The sequence below is a fragment of the Phaseolus vulgaris genome, chromosome 2 (assembly GCF_051622355.1).
Source record: "Phaseolus vulgaris cultivar YP4 chromosome 2, ASM5162235v1, whole genome shotgun sequence".
NCBI lineage: Eukaryota > Viridiplantae > Streptophyta > Magnoliopsida > Fabales > Fabaceae > Phaseolus > Phaseolus vulgaris.
Window position 1 is genome coordinate 39,207,432 of NC_143499.1, and position 25,246 is coordinate 39,232,677.

The window sequence follows — 25,246 nt, forward strand, 5'->3', positions numbered from 1 at the left end:
TTTAAGGGATCAAAATAATGGAATTGAATTTTCTTTTATTATATATATTTTATTAATGACAGTCTAACGCGTAACCAACAAAATCGTCTCTCTGAACCTTGAACAATACGCAACATTGGTCTTATTCATAAGAAGCATGTCATATATTGATAAAAAAAATTATATCAACCTTACAATTTTTAATATTGTTATTTTAATTATTTTTTCTATTATTTAATTACACATTTATCCTTTATTATATTTTTTCTATGTTAAAATTGTTGCATCAGAAATGGTATACAATTCCAATACTATAAAAGTTCATATCTTTACTCATAAGAAATAAAAGTTAGGCATAATTTCCATGGTTATAGTTTCTCTGTCTATCACTCTCAAAATGTCACTTATGGTTTACGAAGGCCATTACGTCGGCCACTCACTACATTTGAACGAGTTTTGGGAAATTATAAATATTATATTAAGGTTTTCAAAATATTTTAATGCTGAGTTTAGAATTTGATCTCAAGGAAATAGAATTATTCAATCCGCTTTTGGATTGGGAAAAGTTGAACATATGAACTTTTATTTCTTATGAGTAGTGGTTTAGGTTAGGTTTGGGAGAAACATAGCGTCCAAGTTAATTTAAAATATTAGCTTGCATAAGAAAAGCCCGCTTATAAAATTTACAACTTATCCATCTTATTCAATCAATTAACATCTTTTCTATTTAGATACGATAAAGTGGTCTGAAAAACTTATTTACTTTCTAAATAAATAATTAGTAATTTTTATCTAGATTTTTTTTCTGATAAAAGTAAAGTTGATAAAAATATCAATAATTAAATAAATGTTTTAGAATATATATATATATATATATATATAAAGATTACATAATTTCCTCCTTAAAAATGGAATTCTCTCTTGTTGATCGGATCAAGTTAAACTATGGTGCTTAGATAAAAGTCATTGATGAGCTGGATGAGGTTTTTTTTTATTACTAACGGTAGCACAATATTAAAATAAAAAATAAGTAATAAGAAGAATTCAACTTATGATTAAAGCTCTAAATTTGAATTTTCTATATTGAAAATAGTTGTAAAAGAACTAAATAATTAGATACTAATTTAAAATATAGAATAGTTGATAGTTAAAATATAATTAATTAGATAATGATTTAAAAAATAATTTATAAATTTTATTAATAATAAAAATTATTTTTTAAATTAATATATAAGTTAATTAATATAATAATTAATTATTTTTTATTTTTAAAATTATTTTTTGTTTAATAATTTCTTTTAGTGAAGGTTGATGTTGAAGCAGTCTCTATTTCTCCTTACTTCCATTTGACAAATTATAAGCAAGCTTTTGGGATAAGGTTTTGTGGATTCTCGCTCACTCGTATCGTCACTTGTTTTGTAAGTATTCAATAGATTCATCAAAATTGCATTGTAATGTCGTAATATTCTACTGAACAACGACTTTGATTTTTGATACATGCTCCGCAGGCTGCTTCTTCCTGCACCTCCATTCCTTGTGTCACCTTCATAAGTTTTTTTATTTTAAAATTTTTTTTTTTTAATATTTTAGATTACATAATCTGAAAGTCTTTTTCTATATCCAGAATTAACTTTCGAATTATGTAATCTGGAGACTTCCGGATTACATAATCCAGAAGTCTTTTCTATACATAAGATTAGTTTTCAGATTATGTAATCCATAAGCATTTTTTTCATATGTGTGATTAGCTTCTGGATTACATAATCTGAAAATCTTTTTTAAATATGAGATTGACTTCCGGATTATGTAATCTGGATTACATAATCCATAGCTTATTTCAAATCCAAAAAAAAGTTCTGAATTTTATAAATCTAAAGAACACTCCTGGATTCAAAAACATCTTCCGGATTATGTATGAGAGTGGAAAAAAATGATAAAACGGTATTTTCATATTTAGTATCAGAGTGACAAAAGAAAGTATAGAGGTGTAGGAAGAAAGAGTCTCCTCCGCATAGTAACCATGAAACATGGTTCCAAAAACTGAAGTGGAGTAAGTGGGTAGGTTACGGCCCAAACTACTTACGATATTGCTACGACAAATTCTCCCTGCAATTCAGTGTCTCCTTTATATAATTTCCTTTATATAATTTATAAATGATGGTAAGTATACCTTTGATAATATATTTGAGGTTTTGACCGTGTTTCGGTCACTTCTTCATCATTTTGAGCTCTCTCCTTCACTGATTTGTTATTTGTGGGTGATTGTTGGTGTTTGTGATTGTAAGTGGTGGTCAGAGGTGATGATTCCTAGTTGTGGTGAGTTTCATGTACTTTTATCATTGATTTTTTTTGTTTTTATGATATATATTGAATTGTCTCCTTCGTGTATTTTTTTTTTCAATATCAGTTTGTACATTCTGGTAAGTGTAATCAGATTGTATAAACTGATATTAAAAAAAATGCAAAAATGATGACTGCACTTCAGAAGAGAATAAATTATTTTCACTACATTTTTTTCAACTTTGCAAGCCTCGCCTATCACTCGAAAATGTAACATCTCTTGAACCATGGAGGTACCAATGTGGAGAGAAATGAAGGTGCGCTAAAAAAAATAACAAATTGAGGGATGTGAATAGAAAAATGCGGTTTTAATATTTTAGGGTTTAATAAAGGATAAAAATATAATTTCATTTTAAGTAATGGAGGTGAGGAAGGAGGCATTGAGGTGCAGGGAGAATTTGCCTATTGCTACAGTTACTTAAGTTAAGCCCGAGTTATCCTCTTCCAAGGCCCAAAAGGTGTATTTGTTTCCTATTAATAATATCATATACAACTTGTTGGAGAAAAGAAATGAAAAAGAATGCTAAACAAACTGAAGCTGAAGAATACAAAACTGGGAGAAAAATGAAACTTTCTATTATTTGAATATATATATATATATATATATATATATATATATATATATTTACACACAAAATCTCTATTTATAGTGGTATCCACAACATACTAACCATTAGTTTATTCTCACTTTAGACTTTTGAATTAGTCAAATTTCAACACTCTCCCCTAATTCAAAATCTAAAAAAAACATTTAAAGACAAACAACATTCAGTAGTCTTCTAAGCTCTCTGAATCTATCAGCTCTTAATGACTTAGTCATTATATCTGCAATTTGTAAATCTGTTTTGCAATGCTTCAGTCTGATCTTCCCTTTTCCAACTTGGTCTCTCAGAAAGTGATACTTCGTTTCTATGTGCTTGCTCCTTCCATGTGCAACCGGATTCTTAGCTAAATTGATAGCAAATTTGTTATCTATCAACAAGTCAACATAGCCATCAAAGCCAACCTTAAGTTCTTCCAGTAACGATTCTAACCACAAAGCTTGGCACGCAGCATGACATGCAGCAATATACTCTGCTTCACAGGTTGATAAGGCTATAACAGCCTGCTTCTTGGAACACCATGAGATTGGAGAGCCAGAGAGTAAAAACACATAACCCATAGTGCTCTTTCTCTCCAATAGATCCCCACACCAATCAGAGTCAGAATAGGCTACAAGTTGTAACCCAACTTTCTCTGAATGATTTGAGTAAAGCACTCCAAAATCAAGTGTGCCGCACAAATATCTCAGAATACGTTTAGCTGCCATGAAATGCGACTTCTTCGGATTACTCATAAATCGACTTACCAAGCCAACGCTGTATGAAATCTCTGGCCTTGTATGACAAATAAACCTCAAACAGCCAATCATCTGTCTAAACAAAGTACCATCCACTGTTGATTCCTGTTCACCATTATCAAGTTTCAGATTTGCTTCTGCAGGCGTCTCTGCAGTATTGCATTCCAGCATATTGAATTTCTTTAATACATCATGAATGTATTTCTTTTGGTGCATAAACAGTCCACCATCAACTTGTTTGAACTCAATGCCAAGGAAGTATGACAACCTTCCTAAATCAGTCATCTCAAATTCAGACTACGTAGTGTAAACGAGGTATGTCACTACTAGATGGTTGTGTTAAAGCTGGAAGATTCTGCAAGTGGAGCTAGTCGGTGGTGGATAGGATGGCTAATCCTCATGTCTGGTAGAGTCAGTTTTTGAATGCCCACCTGTTTATCCTCATGGCTGGAAGCGGCAGCTGTTGATTGCCCACCAGCGTATTGAGAGGTTGGCCTTTTTTGCAGTGCCAACATGGTCCTATTCTGGAACAGCGGCGTAAAGAAAATCACAGGATGTCCTGGAATCATGTCCACCGCTTGTCAGCACTGAGAGTTGAAGTAAGATATTGTAAATATCTTTGGTAATCATGATGGTGGGATTATACCCATGTCCTTCAACGTGGATATCCCTAAATGGCAAACAAAACTTGGGAGACTCTATCTTCTGCAGAACATACCCCATAAGGATGTGGCATTGTAACAGATGAGATGTGTGGTATAGAATCATGGTGGCATAATAGTTGTTGTGGTGTTTAAATCTCCTTGGAAAGAAAGGTTCATATGAAGCTGCGCCCTATACATGAACCACAGGTATGCAGAGCAGGGACGTACGTGGTAGCAATTGGTAGAGGGATAAGCACACGAGGCAACCACGTGGGTATTCGTTTGGTGTGAAGTCAACAACACCTGCACGACTTGTCCTATCTGTATTTTAATGTACTGCATAAGCTGTTAGCAAGGAATGAAGTCTGGAGCGGTGGACTATAGGTGATATGGTAAGATGGGCTTGGCTAGTTGTGATGAAGGCACTGCAATGACTGAGCTCGGTGCAAGTTGGAATCGAGGAGCCCCGAGATGAAGGCTAGGGTCGGTATAGTGTAGATAAGGAACGGAATGGAGAAAGGGTAAGAGGTGTGCCAAAATTCATACACGGATAAATATCCCAAAAGGAAAGATAACGGAGGCACTTGCTGTGGATGGAAAATAGGTCCTGTGTGGTAGCTTATGGTACACGAAGAATTGGAACTGCTAGTATTTCGTGAGCCCAATTAGTGGAGACTTTTTAAATAGGGTGTTAAAGATGTTGAGTTGAATGGAAGAGGGGGATGGTGTCTCCCAGTTATGTTGCAGTGAATTTCTTGGGCAGTAATTGGTAGAGGACGGTAGAAGTTTTAATAGCTCTATCTATTCTTAGTTTTTCTGTTGCTTTAAGTACTTTTTGTATATGGGTTGGGACACCCCTTAAGTGTCCCAGGTTTAATTAAATTAATTCTTTGCTGATCAAAAAAAAAAAATCTCAAATTCAGACTTCAAGCACTGCTTCACAGCTTCAATATCTTCTGTATTACTGCCAGTTATGAGCAGGTCGTCTACATAAAGGCAAATGAATAGAATACCTCCACCACCCATTGCTTTAATGTACACACCATGCTCTACATTACATTTCTTGAAGCCTGAACTTGAAAGGAAAGTATTAATCCTTTTATTCCAAGCTCTTGGTGCTTACCTTAAGCCATACAAAGCTTTTCTCAGTCTGTAGACCTTGTCTTCACTTCCTTCTATAACAAAACCTGGAGGTTGAGTAACATAGACTTCTTCTTCAAGAGGTCCATTTAGGAATGCTGATTTAACATCCAGCTGCCACATATTCCAGTTTTTCAAAGTAGCAATAGCAACAACCAGTCTAACAGTTTCCAATCTTGCGACTGGTGCAAACACTTCAGAGAAATCAATCCCTTCTGTTTGCACAAATCCTCTTGCCACTAGTCTTGCCTTGTATTTGGCAATAGTTCCATCTGGATTCAACTTAGTTTTGAATACCCATTTTACATCGATAGGCATCTTATTAGCTGGAAGTTTCACCAACTCCCAAGTTTCATTCTTCTTTATCGACTTCAATTCTTCATGCATAGCCTCCTTCCATATTTTTCTTTTTAAAGCTTCATCAATACTGACAGGTTCTGCATTTGCAAGAAGTGCAATGTGCTGGAGTAATTCTCCTTCGTTAGTGACAGCATCATCGAATGTAATTTCGCAATCTCTGAGTCTTGCTGGTAGAGTTCTGGATCTGGTGGGTCTTGTTTGAATACATCTCTCAAGTGAATTTGCACCTTGAGACTCAGTGTTGGGTTCGTCTCTATCGGACGATAACAAACTCCTTGACTCTGACTCTGGTGCATCGGACGGAGACATAATGTCATGAACAGACGGGTACGTGCTTCCACTTCCGGACGCATGCGATCTCTCACGATCAGACGCGTGCAACATTGGGTTTTGATCGGACGGATACAGGCTTGACTCAATGAAATGCACGTCTCTGCTGAATACTACTTGCCGTGTCTTAGGATTGAAGAGCTTGTAGGATCCAGTGGAGTTGTAACCAACGAAGATCATTTGTTCATTTTTATCATCCAACTTCCTTCTCTTTTGATCTGGAATATGCCTATAGCATAGTGAACCAAAAACTCTGAAGTGCCTGATTGAAGGCTTCTTCCCTGTCCATACCTCTTCTGGAACCTTAAATTCCAGCCTCTTTGTAGGACAATGATTCAACACATAAACTGCAGTTGCTGCAGCTTCTCCCCAAAATTCGTGTGACAGATTTTTACTCTTCAGCATACTCCTAACCATGTTTAGGATGGTTCTGTTTCTTCTCTCAGCCACCCCATTATGTTGAGGAGTATAAGGTGTTGTTATCTCATGCACAATCCCATTTTCCATGCAAAAATTATCAAATTCTCTGGAAGTAAATTCACCACCACCATCTGTTCTCAGTATTTTGATGGATTTTTCAGACTGCTTCTCAACTAAGCACTTGAAGGATTTGAAAATGGGAAACACCTCATTTTTAGCCTTAATAAGATAAAGCCACAATTTTCTGCTGAAATCATCTACAAATGTCACAAAATACTTGTTCCCTCCTAAGGATGGAACCTCAAGTGGACCACACACATCCGAATATATCACATGCAGTAAACTATTGGCTCTCGATGCAGTATAATTGCTGAATGATGATCTGGGTTGTTTACTGATTAAGCAACTATCACAAACTTTCTTAGGCACGTGTACAGACGGAAGCCCAAGAACCATTTCTTTGGACTTCATGAGGCTAAGATCTTTGAAGTTAAGATGACCAAGCCTCATGTGCCACAACCAAGTATCATCAGATAGAATTTCGGAGTTAAGGCATTGAGTTTCAACAACATTAAGGTGTACCTGGAAAGTTCTGTTTGATGCAAGCGGTGCCTTCATGATTTTCTTTTCTTCAGCATCAAGGACTTCCAAGAATCCGTGCTTCATGGCTATTGAGAAACCTTTCTCCAATAGTTGTCCCAAGCTGATTAGATTGCTACTCATGGTAGGCACAAAGAGCACATCATACAGCAACGCATTCCCACCATCCTTCCTCTTGATTATCACATCTCCAATGCCTTCGGCTTGAATTATTCTATCATCAGCAAACTTTATTTTTCTTTTCTTACTTGAATCAAAGTTTATGAGCCAATCTCTATGGCCTGTCATGTGATTAGATCAGCCAGAGTCTGCATACCAAACTTCCTCACTGCAAATTTTTTGAGTATTTGTCGTCTGCAACATTACAGACGCAGACAAAACGGACGGGCACAAATCTTCATGCACCGTTGTCACCATTAGCAGAACAGGACTTTCATCCCTGTTATCTTTCATTTCTTCTTTTGCCATATGAGCTTCATCATGCTGTTTCCTGCGATGATCAAACTGGCTTGGGGGAGCTTGACATTCAGAAGAAAAATGTCCAATTTTATTGCAATTGAAACATTTGATTCTCTTTCTATCTATTTTCTTCTTACCTCCTTTCCAATTGGATCCTCCCCTCTTTGAGGAGGTTTCTGTTTGATCTTGATCAGACTTCTCTTGTTCTTGATGAGAACTTCTGCCCTTTCCTCTGTAATCTTTCCCCTTTCCTCGGTTTCTAAATCCACCCCTGCCATCGTAGCCTCCTTTCCTCAAAGTCTGGGCTTGCAGAACCTGTTCTACAGGTTTCTCAGTGGACCTTTCAATGAGCCTCTGCTCATGTGCCTCGAGGGAACCTTGAAGATCTTCAACCTTCAGTTCTTCAAGTTTCCTGGATTCTTCAATGGCCACAACAATGTGGTCAAAGTTAGGGGTTAGGGTCCGTAATACCTTCTCAACAATCGCTTGATCAGTCATCGTTTCACCACATGCCTTCATAGCATTGGTGAGAGTGAGGATTCGATTAAAGAATTGAGCAATTTTTTCATTTGACTCCATTTGCATCAACTCATACTGGCGTCTCATAGTTTGGAGACGCACCTTCTTCAATTGATCTGCTCCTTGATGACATTTCTCCAGAATCTGCCATGCCTTCTGTGACGTCTTTGCTTCTGCAATCTTCTCAAAGTGTGCATCGTCGACACTCTGATGAAGAAGACACATGGCTTTGCAGTCTTTCTTTTTGTTTTCCTTGTGTGCCACCCTCTGTGCTTCTGTTGCATCTGTAGCAAGTTCTGGGTAGCCATTTTCAACAATCTCTGTGATTTCTTGAAAGCCAAAAATGGCTTTCATCTGGATACTCCATCGATTCCAGTTCTTGCCATCAAGAACAAGAAGGTTCGACTGTAAGTTTGCGCTGGTGTGTCCCATTGTAGATCAACCCACAAGAACGTCCTTGAATCTGAACTACGCTCTGATACCAGTTTGTTGGAGAAAAGAAATGAAAAAGAATGCTAAACAAACTTAAGCAGAAGAATACAAAACTGGGAGAAAAATGAAACTTTCTATTATTTGAATATATATATATATATATATATATATATATATGCTTACACACCAAATCTCTATTTATAGTGGTATCCACAACATACTAACCACTAGTTTATTCTCACTTTAGACTTTTGAATTAGTCAAACTTCAACACAACTTACTTATGTTCTAGAAGAAGTTATTAGTGTCAAGTAGCAAGGGATTAACCTTAAAGGATTCCATCAAACTTAAGTTTAATGTAAAATGGATTTCTCTTAAAGTGGAATAAAATATTTACTAGAGGTAGGCTTTTGGAAAATTGAAATTTGGACTACTTTTGATGAGAAGAGAATAATGATAAAGGGAATCTAGGTATTTTTAAGAATAACTTACTATTTTTTATTTTCTTTTAATTTAATGGTTCTAAAGATTAAAACCAACTGGAAAGTATTTGATTGAGATTTAATGACAGTTTTTTACAAGTGAAATATTAATTATTATTAATATCATAAGTTTTTGTAATAATCATATCACTCATAAACTAAATAATTAACATATAACAAGATACCTGGGCAAATTTATTAACATGCATATGGATAAATCTATCACCTAAACATTTATAATCATAAAGTAATTTTATATTGTATTGAGGTATTTAGTTAAATCATTTAGAGTTGAATGATTTTTTTATAATTAATGAAAGGTGTACTTTCCAAGTTTTGTACTGTATGGATGATGGGTTCAGGTAATATTTATCTACTGGATATACAATTTGCTGACGTGTTGGTAGTCTCTAAGTTCTTTGAAGTTCTTCCTCTCGCTGTGTGCTCCGCCATTGCACTTTGACGCTCAAGTTAGTGCTAGTATTTTTGGTGTGTTCTATTAGGATATGAAAAACGTACATTTTCTCCTCTCATAAATTCTATTTATAGGTTGACTTAGGTCCTTACCTGTATGGACTAATAAATGGTTCATCAGACATGTGTAGTGGTTTCCTAAAATTATGGGAGTGTATCTTTTAAGTTATTTCTATTGCGAAATATTTACCCGCATATTTCGAGATTTGTCCTTTACTCTTACTTATCCAAGTCAGTCGTTATTTTCTCTTTATTACTTTCACCGGTACAAGTTTACTTTGTCTTTTTTTCTATCATCTCCTAAGTAATATCATCTATTCCTTAAATCTAGGACTATCTCCAAACCAATTCCAATTATCTCCGTAGTTATTTTGTATTTTTCATCTTGGCATAGTTTTATTTTTACGTTATTAATTAAGCAGTAAGTTTTATAATCGACCTGTTAGATTATATTCCTTTCCTAGAAAACAGTCTAAAGCTAGCAATACAGAAATCCTCCAGTGTCAAATCTAGAAGACTCAAAGACTTAAAAAATATTTTGAAGATGAATTATATTCCTTAAAAAGATCAGAGTAACTAGAGATATATAGTTCAGATGTTGGATTCGAATGGAGTAGTTTTTTTTTTTTATGAAATGGAGTAGTATAGAGTTGTAAATTATGAGATAATAAGCCTGTGCACTATTGTTGTCGTATATGTAGGGCCAGATGTTGATTGATAAGCATTACATCTGTGATTTTATTTCTGTCGTGTTTCTATCACTTTATTAGTCATGATCAAATGGTGAAAAATGCATCTGGGCATGTGTAAAAATTGGAACTAATTAATGAAGGGAAGTGACTTAGTGAGAGCATGGAATGTACACGTTTTGATTATTGGTTATCAGAGTTATCTATATCTAGTGAGCTTTACGTGGAGGGCATAGGGGAGGTGGAACTAAAGACCATTTTAGTGGGAAACCATTACGTGGAGGGCATAGGCCACATTTTAGGTGATGTCAAGTAGAGGGAGGGCATGCCCCCTTCCCATAAATTTTTATTTTCATTATAAAAGATAAATAATTTATCAAAAATAATACGACAGAAGAAGATGAAAGAGTTCAAAATTCATTTACTTTACGATTTAATTTCATAATTTTTTAATAATATACTATACCATCTCGGATTTAGTGGATCATATCTCAATTGACTCGATGCGTCAGGTGATTCAAGATTAAGATTACCATAATTTTTTAACCTATTATTATAGACTCCTACATATAATTATACCATCTCGGATTTAGTCGATCATATCTCAATTGATCCGATGCGTCAGGTGATTCAAGATTAAGATTACTATAATTTTTTAATCTATTATTATAGACTCCTACATATAAAATTATATTAGTGTAATTATATTAATTTAGATAAATATTATGAGTATCAATATTATAAATACACAATTAACGTTATCTTATCTATAATATATTCTAATTATATTACATAATACTTTGATTTATATAAATAATATTCAGATTTTATGAAATGATATTCAAAAAAAAATTTGTCAATACTCTTAACTCAAATCTTATATATGTTTTTACTGATTTGAGCATCAGAATATTATTCTAAAATCTTCTAATTTTTTTTTTTAAATTGAATCATTAGAGTTTGAATAGAAACTCCTACAAATTCTAATCGAACCTCAAACTAACTAGTATATATATATACTTAAAAGTGGGCAGACTTGTGCTCACCAAATACCTATACCTATATGTAAAACTAGTGTATAAGTTGGACGAGTCAGGACATGGGAGAAAGGGAACTGAATTGACCGCTTTAGTAGGAATTATTGGAACATTCGGTCTTTCTGGTACAGTGGTCGTATTTTTATTAATTATAAATGAGAAAAATAATTTAGAGATGTTTGAATTCTTATATAAGAAGTCTAATTTAAAGTTAGTATTTTTTTTTTGTATGGATATAGATAAAAGTAAGGAGGAAATAAAATTCAGATGAAGAACAAAAGTTATATCAAGAACTAAGCCATCTAAAAACAAAGTTTTACAGCTTGGCCAAAAATCAATATAAAAAACATTCCTCACCCCATACTACAGCTCTCTCAAAAAGTACCAGAAAAAACAAAACCTCTCATTTAAAACCAAATCCAAAAAATCTCATACACACCCAACTTTCAGTTACCTCACTACAAAATCCATCACCGAATCACTTGATGCCCGTAGTTTTTTTTTCCATTACATTGTCAAAGTTTTTCAAAGTTTGAAGTACTGCTCCTAAGTTCCTCCTTTCTAATGATTCTTCTTAATTTTGTCCTCAACTAATAGAAACCATTTCCTCTTATCCTGTCAAAACAAATAAACCTATTCAATATTATAGAAAATAGATTTCGTAAATAATAAAAAAAAAGTAACAAGGTCCAATTTAAGTTTTAATAAGACCTAAAATAATTATAAATAAAATCTAAGATTAATTCTGAATTATGTAATTAATTAAATTGTAATAACAAAATCTGAACTTAGTAAATAAAATTATAAACAGTAAAATTTCAACAATACCAATGAGGTTCAATATATTGCAATATAAATAGGGGATAAGATGAACAGGTAAAGAGAGTTTGTTTTTTTATATAAGACATTTAAATTCAATTCTGACTCTATAATCGTATAACTTTAAAGATACACTCTACCTGTTTGTCAAGCCGGAAATTGTGAACAACAAAAAAATGAAATACTAAAGCAAAGAAGAAGTGCAAAGGGAGAAGTGATCCAAAACTGAAGAATTGATTGTAATTATCTTGGTGAAAAACTTCTAAGAATATAAACATTTCTTATTTACATGAATTAATAATATAAAACCAATTATTAGTAAATTGTCAATACTCAATAAATAAAAAAACTGATACACAAAAAAAAATTGAAAGAAAAAATTACTCCCAGTAAGATAGAAAGCTAGTTTTGTTTTTAAAAGGGAAATCCGATTAAAGAAAAAACAAAATTGAACTGAAATGATTTCCATGTACACATCATTGACATTTGAAAATAGAATTTCATAAAAAGCCATCCAGAATGAAAGAAATAGAGCTATCAAAACAAAGTTACCAATAGTTAATCCTTTGCTCTCCTGACACCTGTGGTACTCTACAAAACAAGGCCTACATAATAGATTGATTTCGTTATTTACTACACACGACAAGGAAACTACGTTTAGGTGAATTTCAAGTTGGATTGGGAGACAATAACCTAAATTGGACAACAACTTCAGAAGTTAGGATTTAACCAAGTAATCACATGACTCAGCACTCAGAAGATTTAAGACATTAGAATAATATAAAATTGAATCATGTCCCACCTGAAACATTCGATCCATAAAGTTCCCAACTTCTTATGTTTCCAATAAGTATTCTCACACTAAGCAACAACCTAACTTAGGTGTTAATCACCTTCACCGCCATTCAAATTTGTTGTCTGGATCAGTTTTTTTCCAATTATTGAGCAAGAGAATAATCTAATTGTGGAAGTCATAAACTAATTATGTCAATTAGAGTTAGTTCTAGGTAAAACCTTGACTTTCTTTTTACTCAATCAACTCATTCATAATAGTAAATATAATTTACGTAGTTAGTGTCGCAAAATTTCCATCTAGCGAATGTTTATCTCCTTTATGCCCCTATAATAATGTGCTACTGTACAAGCAATATTCTGTCGTTTGAATGTCGATTCTTGGTGCTAGTACACTTTGTTCCAATTTCTAAAGGCTGGTTGGTGGCACCCAATTGTTGAAACTTATAATAAATTTGTTCCATTCTATCATATTTATACATCCTATTGTGCAATTTAGATTTAATTCTAATGTCACAAATCTTGTCTACATTCCAAAAATCTGACAACCCCCCATACCTTCTACGTCTTTTGTGTGTTTACTTGTCACTTCATAGTGCCAAGAGACAAATTTGGTATGCACAACTTCACATGGCTATATAACCACAAAAGCTTGTCCAAGTTTGCTACTCATATTAAACTATTTTGGACTAGTGGATATTTATAATGAAGATTGATGAGATATCGATCGGGAAAAGGTGCCTGTAACAGGGTGCAACCCTAAGTTAGATGCTAACTTTAATAATATTTTGGAAAATAATATTATATCTTTAATTCTAGCTTTTCACCTATTGATAAATATTTAATACAATGAATTAATGGACTCAAACTTCGGATTAAATGCCACATGTATATATATCTTTCCGATATTAAACAACACAAGAGATTAATCACGAACTAATTAACAAGAAGCCAAATCATTGAACTGTTTAATGACACACTCGTATTTCTTCAACTCTTTAAAACTTGGTAGAACATATATATTGTAGCAAAACAAGAATATTGGTAGTACAAGGACGTATTCCTACTTTTGGCTCGTTATTGGAAAGACATGCACGCTGAACGATCGAAAAAGAGGCTTTCAGAAATTAAAATCGCTTTCTGGAAGTGCTTAAAAAAAATCCACAAGCATATATATAATGGAGGGTTTTTTTCTGCTTTTGGTTCCACTATGAGGTTGGCTTTTGAATAATTGGAAAAAAATGAGCACTTTCAAGACATAGATGTGATTTGTCTTTTGTCATGCATGCACCAGAAGAGCCATTCAGCCACCAAGAGATACCAGAAATCTCTGGGAAGTTGCCTACTCAGCATGTGAAAATAAGTAGGTTTGGTCATTTATATTATATTTTTTTTGTCCCTTTTTTCTCATATATAATGCTACTTGGCTCTAACACCATCCCCTTATTCTCATTAACATTTATCATCTTTGCATCACTTGATTTAATTTGATGATCCAGTGGGATAAGATAGAAAAGTTTATTGTAAAGAATATTTTGGAAGTTACATCAACTTCAAGGCTTTTGATATAAAGTAAGTTTGTTCAAACTAAAAAAAAAAAAAATATTTTCTTTAATAAAATAATTATTTATTAACAGTTTTTATAAAATAAACGTAATTTTAAAAAAGCAGAAAAAGGGAAAAAAAAATAAAACAATTGCAGTAAAAGAGAGAAGAATTCAAAAAATTATTTAATATATTTTTGGGTAAAAATGTTCTTATAGAAATTTTATGAGAATAGTTTGCTCATCTTTAAGATTACGTTTTTTTCTCTTCTCATAATTAGAAAATTATTATTTTTAATATTGTGAAAAACAATGTCAGTTTCTACTTGCATAATAGTCACTTAAGAATAAATAACTTTTTATTGCTGATTAAAAAAAAGAATAAATAACTTTTTAAGTAGAAAAATATCTATAAATAATGTGCTAGAATTCTTGTAAATGAATAGATGTTACTCAGAAAATGTTATTCTCTACGAATTCTTATTTATATTCAGATAAAAATGTTATCTACACTTTAAAATATCTTTATAAATTATTGAAATACATAAAAAATATAAATTTTGATAAATTACAGTTACTTTTTTAATGGGTTTTTTCCTACTAATTTAAAAGTAAAATCAACCAAAATGAATATTTTTTTTAATAAATTTCAATCTAAAATTTCACTGAAAGTGAAAGTGGCTAACATTTCTTTATATCTACAACACTATTTAGGCCACAGACGTACTAGATTTAGGATAAATAATCTATTTATATTTTAAATTTAATATTTAGTCAATAATATTTTGACACATGTTTTCGTACCATTCGTTCATATTTAGTTGATACAAATCATATAATGATAAGTCATGTATGGAACTAAACTATTAAAGTAAACAGTAAAAATGCACTTTAATAATTTAAGTGGATAATAGACTATAATTAATTGAATAAACACTAAAATATATTGTTGTCAATTTTTAGACATTTATAAAAAAAATAAGTATATTAAATAAGATCAAAGGATTTCACCACACCAACTACTTGCAATAATTTCCTATTCCTTCTTGGTTTAATTATATACTTAGTTTTGTTCTAGTTAGAATCCCTCTCCAATGCTAAATCAAGGTAACACGTGTCTCTTAGTTGTTTATGAATATTCCTCGAGAGCTTTATCCTATTTCCAGAATAAAGTTTTCATGTTCAATTATATTAATTTTTTATTATTATAATACCAAATATGTTACTTTTTTACCATACCAAGAAAAATTGGTAAGAAAATAAAGAAAAGTATGGAATAAAGTACATTTTTAACGTGATAAAGAAAGGGATAGTAATATAAAAAAAAATGTTGAATAAATAATATATAGTGTCGCTTTTTCAAAATTATGCTTTCATTACAACAATTGGATGAACAATTGTTTGCCATTAATTTATGAAATGTTTGATTTCATTGACGAGTCACTTTCTGAATCCTATGAGGAAAAACACTAGTTTTATAAGAAGACGATTAGGTTTTGTCACGGTTGTGCATACTGAAATATTATCTAATATGTTCACAAGTGTTGCCCTCATCCAGGATTAAGTACCTCAACTCACCATATATCAAAATACCGATAACAAATATTCATGTATTATAATTAAAATACCACGATATTAACTTTCATAATAAATATTATTTAACAATTCAAGATTATTCCAATATTTAAATATTGTTTTTGTCTTAATAATTTGAAATAATCAAACATATGCATAAATCAAATTGATTAATCCAAAATATAAAAAAAGGTTATGAAAAGATAGTGTAAGACAAGTTGACTCCGTAATTCAATCATAAACTATAAATCATTAGTTCATTAACTTTTAGGTAAGTTGTGGTCATTAAACTTTAAAATATTAAAACTTTCAATTCTTAGAGAGAAAATATATTTTGCATTGATAATGCAAAATAATTTATAAAAAGTTTAAAGATTTTTATAACTATTCACCATAAAAGTCATATTAACATAATGTTTCATGCGTAAAGAAATTATGATTTTTCATTAATTAACAATATAAAACTGGTTTACACATGACTATCAAATTATTTTTCAAAACCGCAATCTGACATATTAAGAAACCTAATTTTGATCATATAAAAGTTCAAACTTTAAACTTTATCACTACCACAAAAAAAAATCAACATTATTAAAAAAAATTTAATTATGAATCTAAATCTGTAGGGAAATTTAATATTATCTACTGATATTATCTATAGACAACATTACTTACGGATATTATCCATATATCTGAATTCGTAGGTAAATTCAACATTACTTACCAATTCTTATCCATAGATCTTTATTATCTATGAACTATTACCCACAAATTTTTTTTATTATCTACCAACTATTATCCACGAATTTTTAATTACCTACCAACTATTATCCACAGTTTTATTACCTATCAATTATTATCCATAAATCTCTATTACCTACCAATTATTAGCCACAGATCTCTATTACCTACCAATTATTATCCACAGGTCTCTATACCTATCAACTATTATCATAATAATTATATACATAATATCAAAAATATTATTATAATACGAATAATAATAAAATTATAACTAATGTTCATAAATAATAATAAATATACATATTATTAATATTATAAAATTAATAATACTAATATAATAATATAAATAATATTATTAGAATTATATTAATAATATCAACAATATTCTTATTAATAATATTAATAGTATTAGTAATATTAATAGTATTAATAATATTAATAATATTAATAATATAAATAAAATTAATAATATTAGTAATATAATAAAATATTAATATTATTTATAATATTAACACTATTTATAATATTTAATAATACTATTAATATTTAGTAATATTAATAATATTTAGTAATATTAATAATATTTAGTAATATTAATAATATTTAGTAATATTAATAATATTTAGTAATATTAATAATATTTAGTAATATTAATAATATTTAGTAATATTAATAATATTTAGTAATATTAATAATATTTAGTAATATTAATAATATTTAGTAATATTAATAATATTTAGTAATATTAATAATATTTAGTAATATTAATAATATTTAATAATATTTAATAATATTAATAATATTTAATTGTATTAATAATATTTAATTTTATTAATAATATTTAATAATATTAATAATCTATAAAAAAAAATTATTTACAAAATTAGTTCTTATTTTGATCCTTATTTCAATATTTATTTTGTTATTTCATATGAATTACTTAAAAAATAAAATTATTGTTTAATTTTTTAAACTAATATTAAAATACAGTTTTTATTCGCAAACTAACTTCTCCCCTCTTTCCTTAATTCCTTATTTTAAGGCAACAATAGAAAGAAAGAAAGAGTATACTCTCACTCATTCCCACACCAACTAGTGTTTATGCTAATATTTAATAATATTAATACTATTTAATAATATTAATAATCTTTAATAATATTATGGTATTTAATAATATTAATGATATTAATAGTATTAGTGATATTAATAATATTTAATAAAAATATTTTAATAATATTTAATAATATTAATAATTTTTAATATTAATAATATTTAATAATATCATTAATATTAATAATATTTAATAATACTTAATAATATTTAATAATATTAATAGCATTATTATTCAAATTAATAATGTTATTAATTTGAATAATAATAATATTAATAACATTATTAATATTTAATAATATCAATAACATTAATAATATTTAATAATATCAATAACATTAATAATATTTAATAATATTAATAACATTAATAATATTTAATAATATTATTAATTATTAATAATGTTATTAATTTGAATAAAAATAATAAAATAAATTATGTTAAATATATGAATAATATTAATAATATTTATATTAATAATTATATTAATATTGATAATCATACTAATAAGTATAATAATAATCATAACATGACAACAAAACTTGAGTGATGTAATGGGTTAAAACTTCTTTGGTCATTCTCCAAGAGACTTGGTATTCAAGTCCCACTTGCTGCTATATAATATATATTAATTGTTAATTATAAATTAGTAGATATAAATCAATTTTAGACACATATAATAATTAATTCTTTTTCCTAAAATAAATTTCAATTTAATAATTTTCTAATAGTTTATAAGTTAAACTTATATACATTCATCTTCTTAAAACATTTTGGCATTAATTCTTTTCTAGATGTAATAATCCCTTAGATATGGGTTGAATCTATCAGTATAAAAAAATACATTGAATGAAAACAAATTCCATAAATGGATATGAAAAAACATTAAGAAAAAACAAAATCATGGTAGGCATGCATGTGCATTGTCCTAACTAGATACCAAGTAAGAGTTATAACTTTGTAATTAATGAGGTAGTTAAATGCATTTACATTTTTTTTTCAAATTTTTTAAATTTTCTTCTTCCAAGTCTCCTTTTATGACTACAACGTCTTTTTTTTTTTTCATGTTCTTTCACACAACATCACATAAAATCATTTTAACCACTTATTTTACATGTTGTTGAATATATAACAATACAATAAATTATATTGAATAATAGCGTAGAAAAAGTTTTATGTTGATACTTAAACCTTTTGATAAAGATATGTTGTTAAAGTCGTGGATTTGGAGAGGTTTTGAAGAAGCTAAACTTTGATTAAGTTGAATCTTCCAGAGCTTGTTGAGAAAATATCGAGTGAATGTTAATTTGGAGAAGATTTTCCAATGTTGAAGTTAGTAAAATTTTAGGAATTTATTTTAGAAGTATTTAATAAATAAATAAAAAGATATTGATTAAGTATTTTATAGAGAATCATGTTATAATTATTAACTTTTGGGTATAGGTTAATATCCAAAGATAAGTTGGATATTTCACTAATCAATTTGTTATCAGAAAGGAAAATGTTATTTTGACAACTGCACATTGAAAAGACATTAATTTACAACTGTAAATTTACAATTTTAAAATTGTTCCATTTCAGTAAAATATTATTTTTCTATCTTGTTGTAATATGACTGAGGATTATTAACATATCAATCATGTACGATCGGAACTAGACGGGTCCTATTAGCCTCGGTACCTAGTTCTGATCGATTGATATGTTTAAAATACATTACTTTCAAAAGAAAATTAACAAGACTAAGTTGTACGAAAAACTAGGTAATATACCTCTAGTCAATATCCGTACGTTAATCTCGACCCAACAATAACGATGTTCATTACAAACATATAAATAAGCACAACTTTCAAGAAAATGGTACGTCATTATTATGCATTAATTGTACCGAGCATTGGATACTGAATACTTATTTGAGCGTCAGAGTAACTTTTGCAGGTGTTCTCTCAATCCAGAGCCTATGAAAGAAGCGAGAGTGAAGAAAGAAAGAGTTAACCGAACAAATATGAAAAGTGAATGAAGATATAGATACCGACTGACCAAAACGAAGAAGGGAATTGTTTGGTCGGTAAAATTTCTCTCAATCTATTTTATATGAAAATAAATACTTTATAACAAAATCACATTTTCAAGTTATTCTAAATTTTTTGGATTCACTTAATAGTAATAGTTGGGTGGTACAAGATAGGTCGAATTAAAAATCATTTTATGCATGGTTTTTAGAATATTACCATGATGAAATTAAAAAATTTACTATATGTAATAAAACATGATCGAAAGATGATAAGAAAATGAATTATATTGTTAGTCAATATGCATTAAATTAGTACTTTGAGTTTTTCTTCTCTCTTATCATTTGCTTTATTTTATTAATTAACTTCTTCATCTCTATCTAATTATTTGTCTCCCAGTTTGTCACTTTCTTTGTCCTGTATTGTCACTCTTAGATTCCCTTCTATTTATCTTCACAACCGAAACAAAATCACTTCTGTTGGTTCACTTCTAGATTTTGTTTTTCCCCCTTTTTCTGTGAAGTCAAAATGCACTTCAGTGGTAACTGGTAACTCATTCAATATTCAAAATGAACTACAATTTCAAGAAATTTATTCATTAACAGAAACTACACAATACTATAAAAATTAACATAATCATTATACAATACATGATTATACGACAATGTCTGCTCATCAAAATTGATTAATATTTGAAGGATCCTAACTAAATTAATAGAAGAGGATTAGATACTGGGATCATCAGTTAGATTTTTGTGTGACTTATGCATCTTTTAAGAATTGTTGTCCAAAAATATAAAAAAAAGTCCACTTGAGTTTAATTAAATTAGTAATAGTTTCAAAATTTAACATTCATTTATTATTTGTTATGGTTGTAATCAGAAACTAAATCCATCTTATTTGTAAAGAATAGGAACTAAATACATCAACTACAAAGTATAGGGATACTAATCCATTCTAACCAAAAGTTGTAAAAAAATATTATATGCACTAATAAGTGATACAATTTAAGAGGAAAGGAGGAAAAGAAAAGGTGAAAAAAAAAATAACACCGTCATGTCTTGCAGCTTCAAAAAATGAAACAGCGTTGAAATATCTAAACATAGCAATGGAGACACTGTTGTAGTGTCTTTTCGATGTTAGCATGGTGAAAAGGGTAAAAGGTTCATCATTATATTAAAATTATAATAATTAAAAAGGGGGGAAACATCTATAAATTAGTAATAAATTAAAAAACAGGGGGAAACGTTAGTTATTACTAAATTGTATTATTACTTTGTTGAAAAATTGATTAATTTTACTACAGTAAGTTTAAAAAAATTACTGTAAGTTATTTATTTCTAATGCATAAAAATGTTATTAGAAGGCCTAAAAGTACCACATAATTTTTTTTAACTCTTAAAAAATAAAATGAAAAAAAATAAAAACAGTAAGTAAAAAAAAGTAAAGTAATTCTCTTATAATTAACTATTTAATATAATAAATAAATAAAAATAGGTGGTTTATAGTATATTGAGATATAAAAGATATAATCGTGAGTAATCTGTTGTAACATTGCCCTTAACCTGTTGTAATCCTTAAAGAAACTCAATTTTCTACTGTGCCACATTTTTCTAATCTTTGTCTTATGTGACCCTTTTTGTTTTTGCTTATTTTCAAAAGGCTCTGTTACCATTCCCTCTTTATCCTTATAAAAAGGCTATGCACATTCAGTTATTCACTCATACACCTTACAATTTTGTACAAACCCTCAAACAAATGAGGATTTTTCACAGCCTCACATGTTTGGTTCTTACCTTCATCTCCTTCAACCCTTGTAATGCTGAACAAGCACAAACTATTTTAGATGTCCTTAGCAGTAAACATCTCCTACAGAAAATATATGAATGGGGAAATGGTGCACAAGGATTCCAAGAAGCCCAGATTCAATTTTCAGGCCCTATAGTGCTGGCAGGAGTATTGTGTTTCATTGCTTCTTCTATATCCAGTGCTGGTGGTATTGGTGGTGGTGGACTTTTCATTCCAATATTGACTATTGTGGCTGGCCTAGACCTCAAAATAGCTTCAAGTTTGTCAGCTTTCATGGTCACAGGAGGGTCTATTGCAAATGTCATGTGCAATCTTTGTGCCACAAGTCCTAAATTTGGTGGCAAGTCATTGATTGACTATGACATAGCACTTTTATCAGAACCATGTATGCTGCTAGGAGTGAGTATTGGAGTCATATGCAACCTTGTATTCCCAGAATGGTTGATTACTATGCTGTTTGCTGTCTTTCTCACATGGTCTACCTCAAAGACTTGCAACAGTGGAGTGCTGTTTTGGAAGATTGAATCAGAAGAGAGGAGGAAAAATGATGGATTTGAGGGGCTTGAAAACAGACTATTAGAACATGGTGGTGGTGAAGTAAGGGAAGGGGGAATGAAGGTGAACAAAGAAAAAGAAGGGATGAAAAGTGTTGAAGAACAGGTTCTGGTTCCTGAAGAAAATATCAGGGTGAGAATCCCTTTGCTGAAATTGGTGGTCTTACTCTTGGTCTGGTTCACTTTCTTCTCCCTCTATCTTCTTCGTGGCAATAAATATGGACAGGTTAGATTTTACTCTTCCTTACTTTTGGCTGTGTAGTGATGTTATAGATCAGTTATAAATAAGCATAAGTGCAGGAGAACAATAATAGGGTCCCTGAGTTCACTAAATTCAAGATTGAGGGTGTCTTTAATTTCTGTTTCAAAAAATTAGTTTTAGTTAGTACATAAGCAAAGTTGCTCAGATAACTGGTGGAGGGTGGTGCAAGGTATACTAATGGAGCAGGGTGTAGAATTGAGGAAGTGAAAAATGATGGAAACATATGTGAAAACATCTTACTTGGTTTCTGTTTTTCATTTTTAAAATATTTGCTTTGAAAACAATCTTCAAAATTTAATAAATTTTAGATGAGAAATTGATGCTAAGTAGCATATAATTAAATAATTTTTAAAAGCAAAAGGTGAGAGAAAATCAAATCCTCAGAATTCTGTTGTCTATTCTTCTCTCTTTTGTTGTCATTTCAAGTCCTTTTCTTTGTGGTGGAATATAGTGTTTGGAGTTGTGATTATACATGCATAAGATGAATGAAGTTGTGATGCAATTGTTGTAATAATAGAGTATCATTCCAATGGAGCCATGTGGTGTGGGATACTGGATTCTTTCATCAGCTCAACTCCCTCTTGCCTTATTTTTCACTGCTTGGATTGTATACAGAAAAGATAGCCATGAAGATCAAAATCTCACGCAAGAGGTTCGTAAAACATCATACACTGAAAACTAACACTTGAATGTTGCTTAAAGTTACAACCTGATTCAATCAAATTGGATGCAGGACCCATGCCTATCCTCAAGGGGACCATCAAACAAGCTTATTTTTCCAATGATGGCACTGCTAGCAGGGATATTGGGTGGTGTCTTTGGAATTGGAGGTGGAATGCTGATAAGTCCACTTCTTCTGCATGTTGGAATAGCTCCTGAGGTAAGTTTCATGAACATATTAACATCAGATTCAGATGTACTTCCTTCTATCTTCGACATAATAAAAACAATAATCATACTGAATAAAAATGATAGTTAATTTTATTTTTTTTCTCAATCTTATTTAAAAAATAACTTCATTTATAAACTTACCCCTTTATGTTACTTGATGGAAAACTACAAATTTATGAAAACTTGTTCCATTTTAAAGGTCTTGTGGTTGATATCAAAACAAACAGTACTTTGAGATGATTTTGTTAAATAAGATGAAAAATTAGTTGATATTGATAAAAAAAAATTCTTATATTCCATACAAGATGAAGCAACACATCATGATGATTAACATAAAGCATTAGTGGCTAGTCCAATTCATCAACTCACTAATGATTACAGTGCTTGGCTAATAAACTGGCATTGACTAAGCACTCAAATTATTTTGTTGCATAGGTGACAGCAGCAACATGTTCTTTCATGGTTTTCTTCTCATCTACCATGTCAGCATTGCAATACCTGTTGTTGGGCATGGATCACATAGAGACTGGCCTAATCTTGGCCATAATATGCTTTGTTGCATCACTTCTTGGGTTGTTAGTGGTGCAGAGAGCAATTCAAAGCTATGGAAGACCATCCTTAATAGTATTTTCGGTTAGCATAGTGATGACTTTAAGTGTTGTTCTAATGACTAGCTTTGGAATGATTCGAACATGGAAAGACTATATATCAGGGAGATACATGGGATTCAAACTACCATGTTGAAAACCAATTTTGTTCAATGAGTGTCTCATTCTATGCTAGTTATGTCTCACTAAATTTGAGTGTCAACATCAGAGTATAAAGTTATGAATCAGGTAAATTTTTTGGACCTTTTGTATTTAATGCAAAACACTTTACTAGGGAACACTGTGTGCCTATGATATTCTCGGATCAAGAACATGTGACATCTTGCCAGAAAAACATATAAATGAAAGTTGTCATCTGTTAAAAGAAATTCTCTTGACATATTCTGTCACAAATAAGAACCTAAAAAGTGTTGGTTGAAGAAAGGATTGAAAACCCTGCACAGGTGGTCTTGGTTCCATCACAAGATTTTTATGTTACAATGAAAAAATACAGTTGAAAAGAGTCTCATTTTCGCTCCCAACAGTTCCTGTAAAGAATCAGAACACCAAAACATAAGAAAATTGAGGAAATTGAAGATCTATGTTTTCAGTTTTCAATGCTCTACGTATCTTTTACCGGAATTATGAAAAAGTGAATTTCTCTTCAAAGGAAAACCAAATCCTTTAAAGAATTAATTCTAAACTTTTAATCACTTGTGTGTTTACCCGCATTTGTGTATAATCCTGTAACTGAGGATCATTTCATAAAGTTAAAAAGTTATTTGAGTTTTGCACTAATTGAATCTATACCGTCCTTAATGTTAAAATTACAACTTCATGATCTGAAAATTAATTATTCATAATAAATTTAAACTTATTTATGTTAAACAATTTGTCAACAGCGTAGATTATCATTTTAGTTATGCAGTCCGTGATACAAAGTTCACCTTTTTAATTCATATGATTAAAAATCATTCCTTTTACTGTACACACATTTTTTAATCTCTATTTTACATTATCTATACACTTAAGAATTAAAAAAGATTAAAAATACCATGATAGAAGCTAAAAAATATTAAGTGTAAAGCTTATACTTTTATTTATCTGTGAAAATCAAATAAGGTATCAAATTAATGTAAAATTTACACCCATATATATGAAATAATCGTTCATCCGTATCAAATTTCATTATTCCTCATTGACAAATCATATTTTGAGTTTTGTTGTAAGGGTTGAAATTCAGATAAATCAATTTTTATTCACTTGAAAGTAATAATTGTGTCATATTTCAATTACTCAATTTGAC

General features: G+C 30.3%; 2 protein-coding genes across 2 annotated transcripts; one reads left to right on the forward strand and one right to left on the reverse strand.

Annotated features, from left to right (window-relative positions):
* Positions 1-7,449: 7,449 nt before the first annotated feature.
* On the reverse strand, positions 7,450-8,705 carry LOC150029162 (uncharacterized). Its single transcript, XM_090298782.1, has one exon. It carries the CDS (start codon positions 8,560-8,562, stop codon positions 7,450-7,452), a length of 1,113 nt encoding a protein of 370 aa, XP_090154908.1. The 5' UTR covers positions 8,563-8,705.
* Positions 8,706-21,458: 12,753 nt separating this feature from the next.
* On the forward strand, positions 21,459-24,329 carry LOC137811937 (sulfite exporter TauE/SafE family protein 2). Its single transcript, XM_068613802.2, has 4 exons — positions 21,459-22,426; positions 22,980-23,114; positions 23,196-23,342; positions 23,789-24,329. Exons 1-4 carry the CDS (start codon positions 21,539-21,541, stop codon positions 24,095-24,097), a joined length of 1,479 nt encoding a protein of 492 aa, XP_068469903.1. The 5' UTR covers positions 21,459-21,538; the 3' UTR covers positions 24,098-24,329.
* Positions 24,330-25,246: the final 917 nt, after the last annotated feature.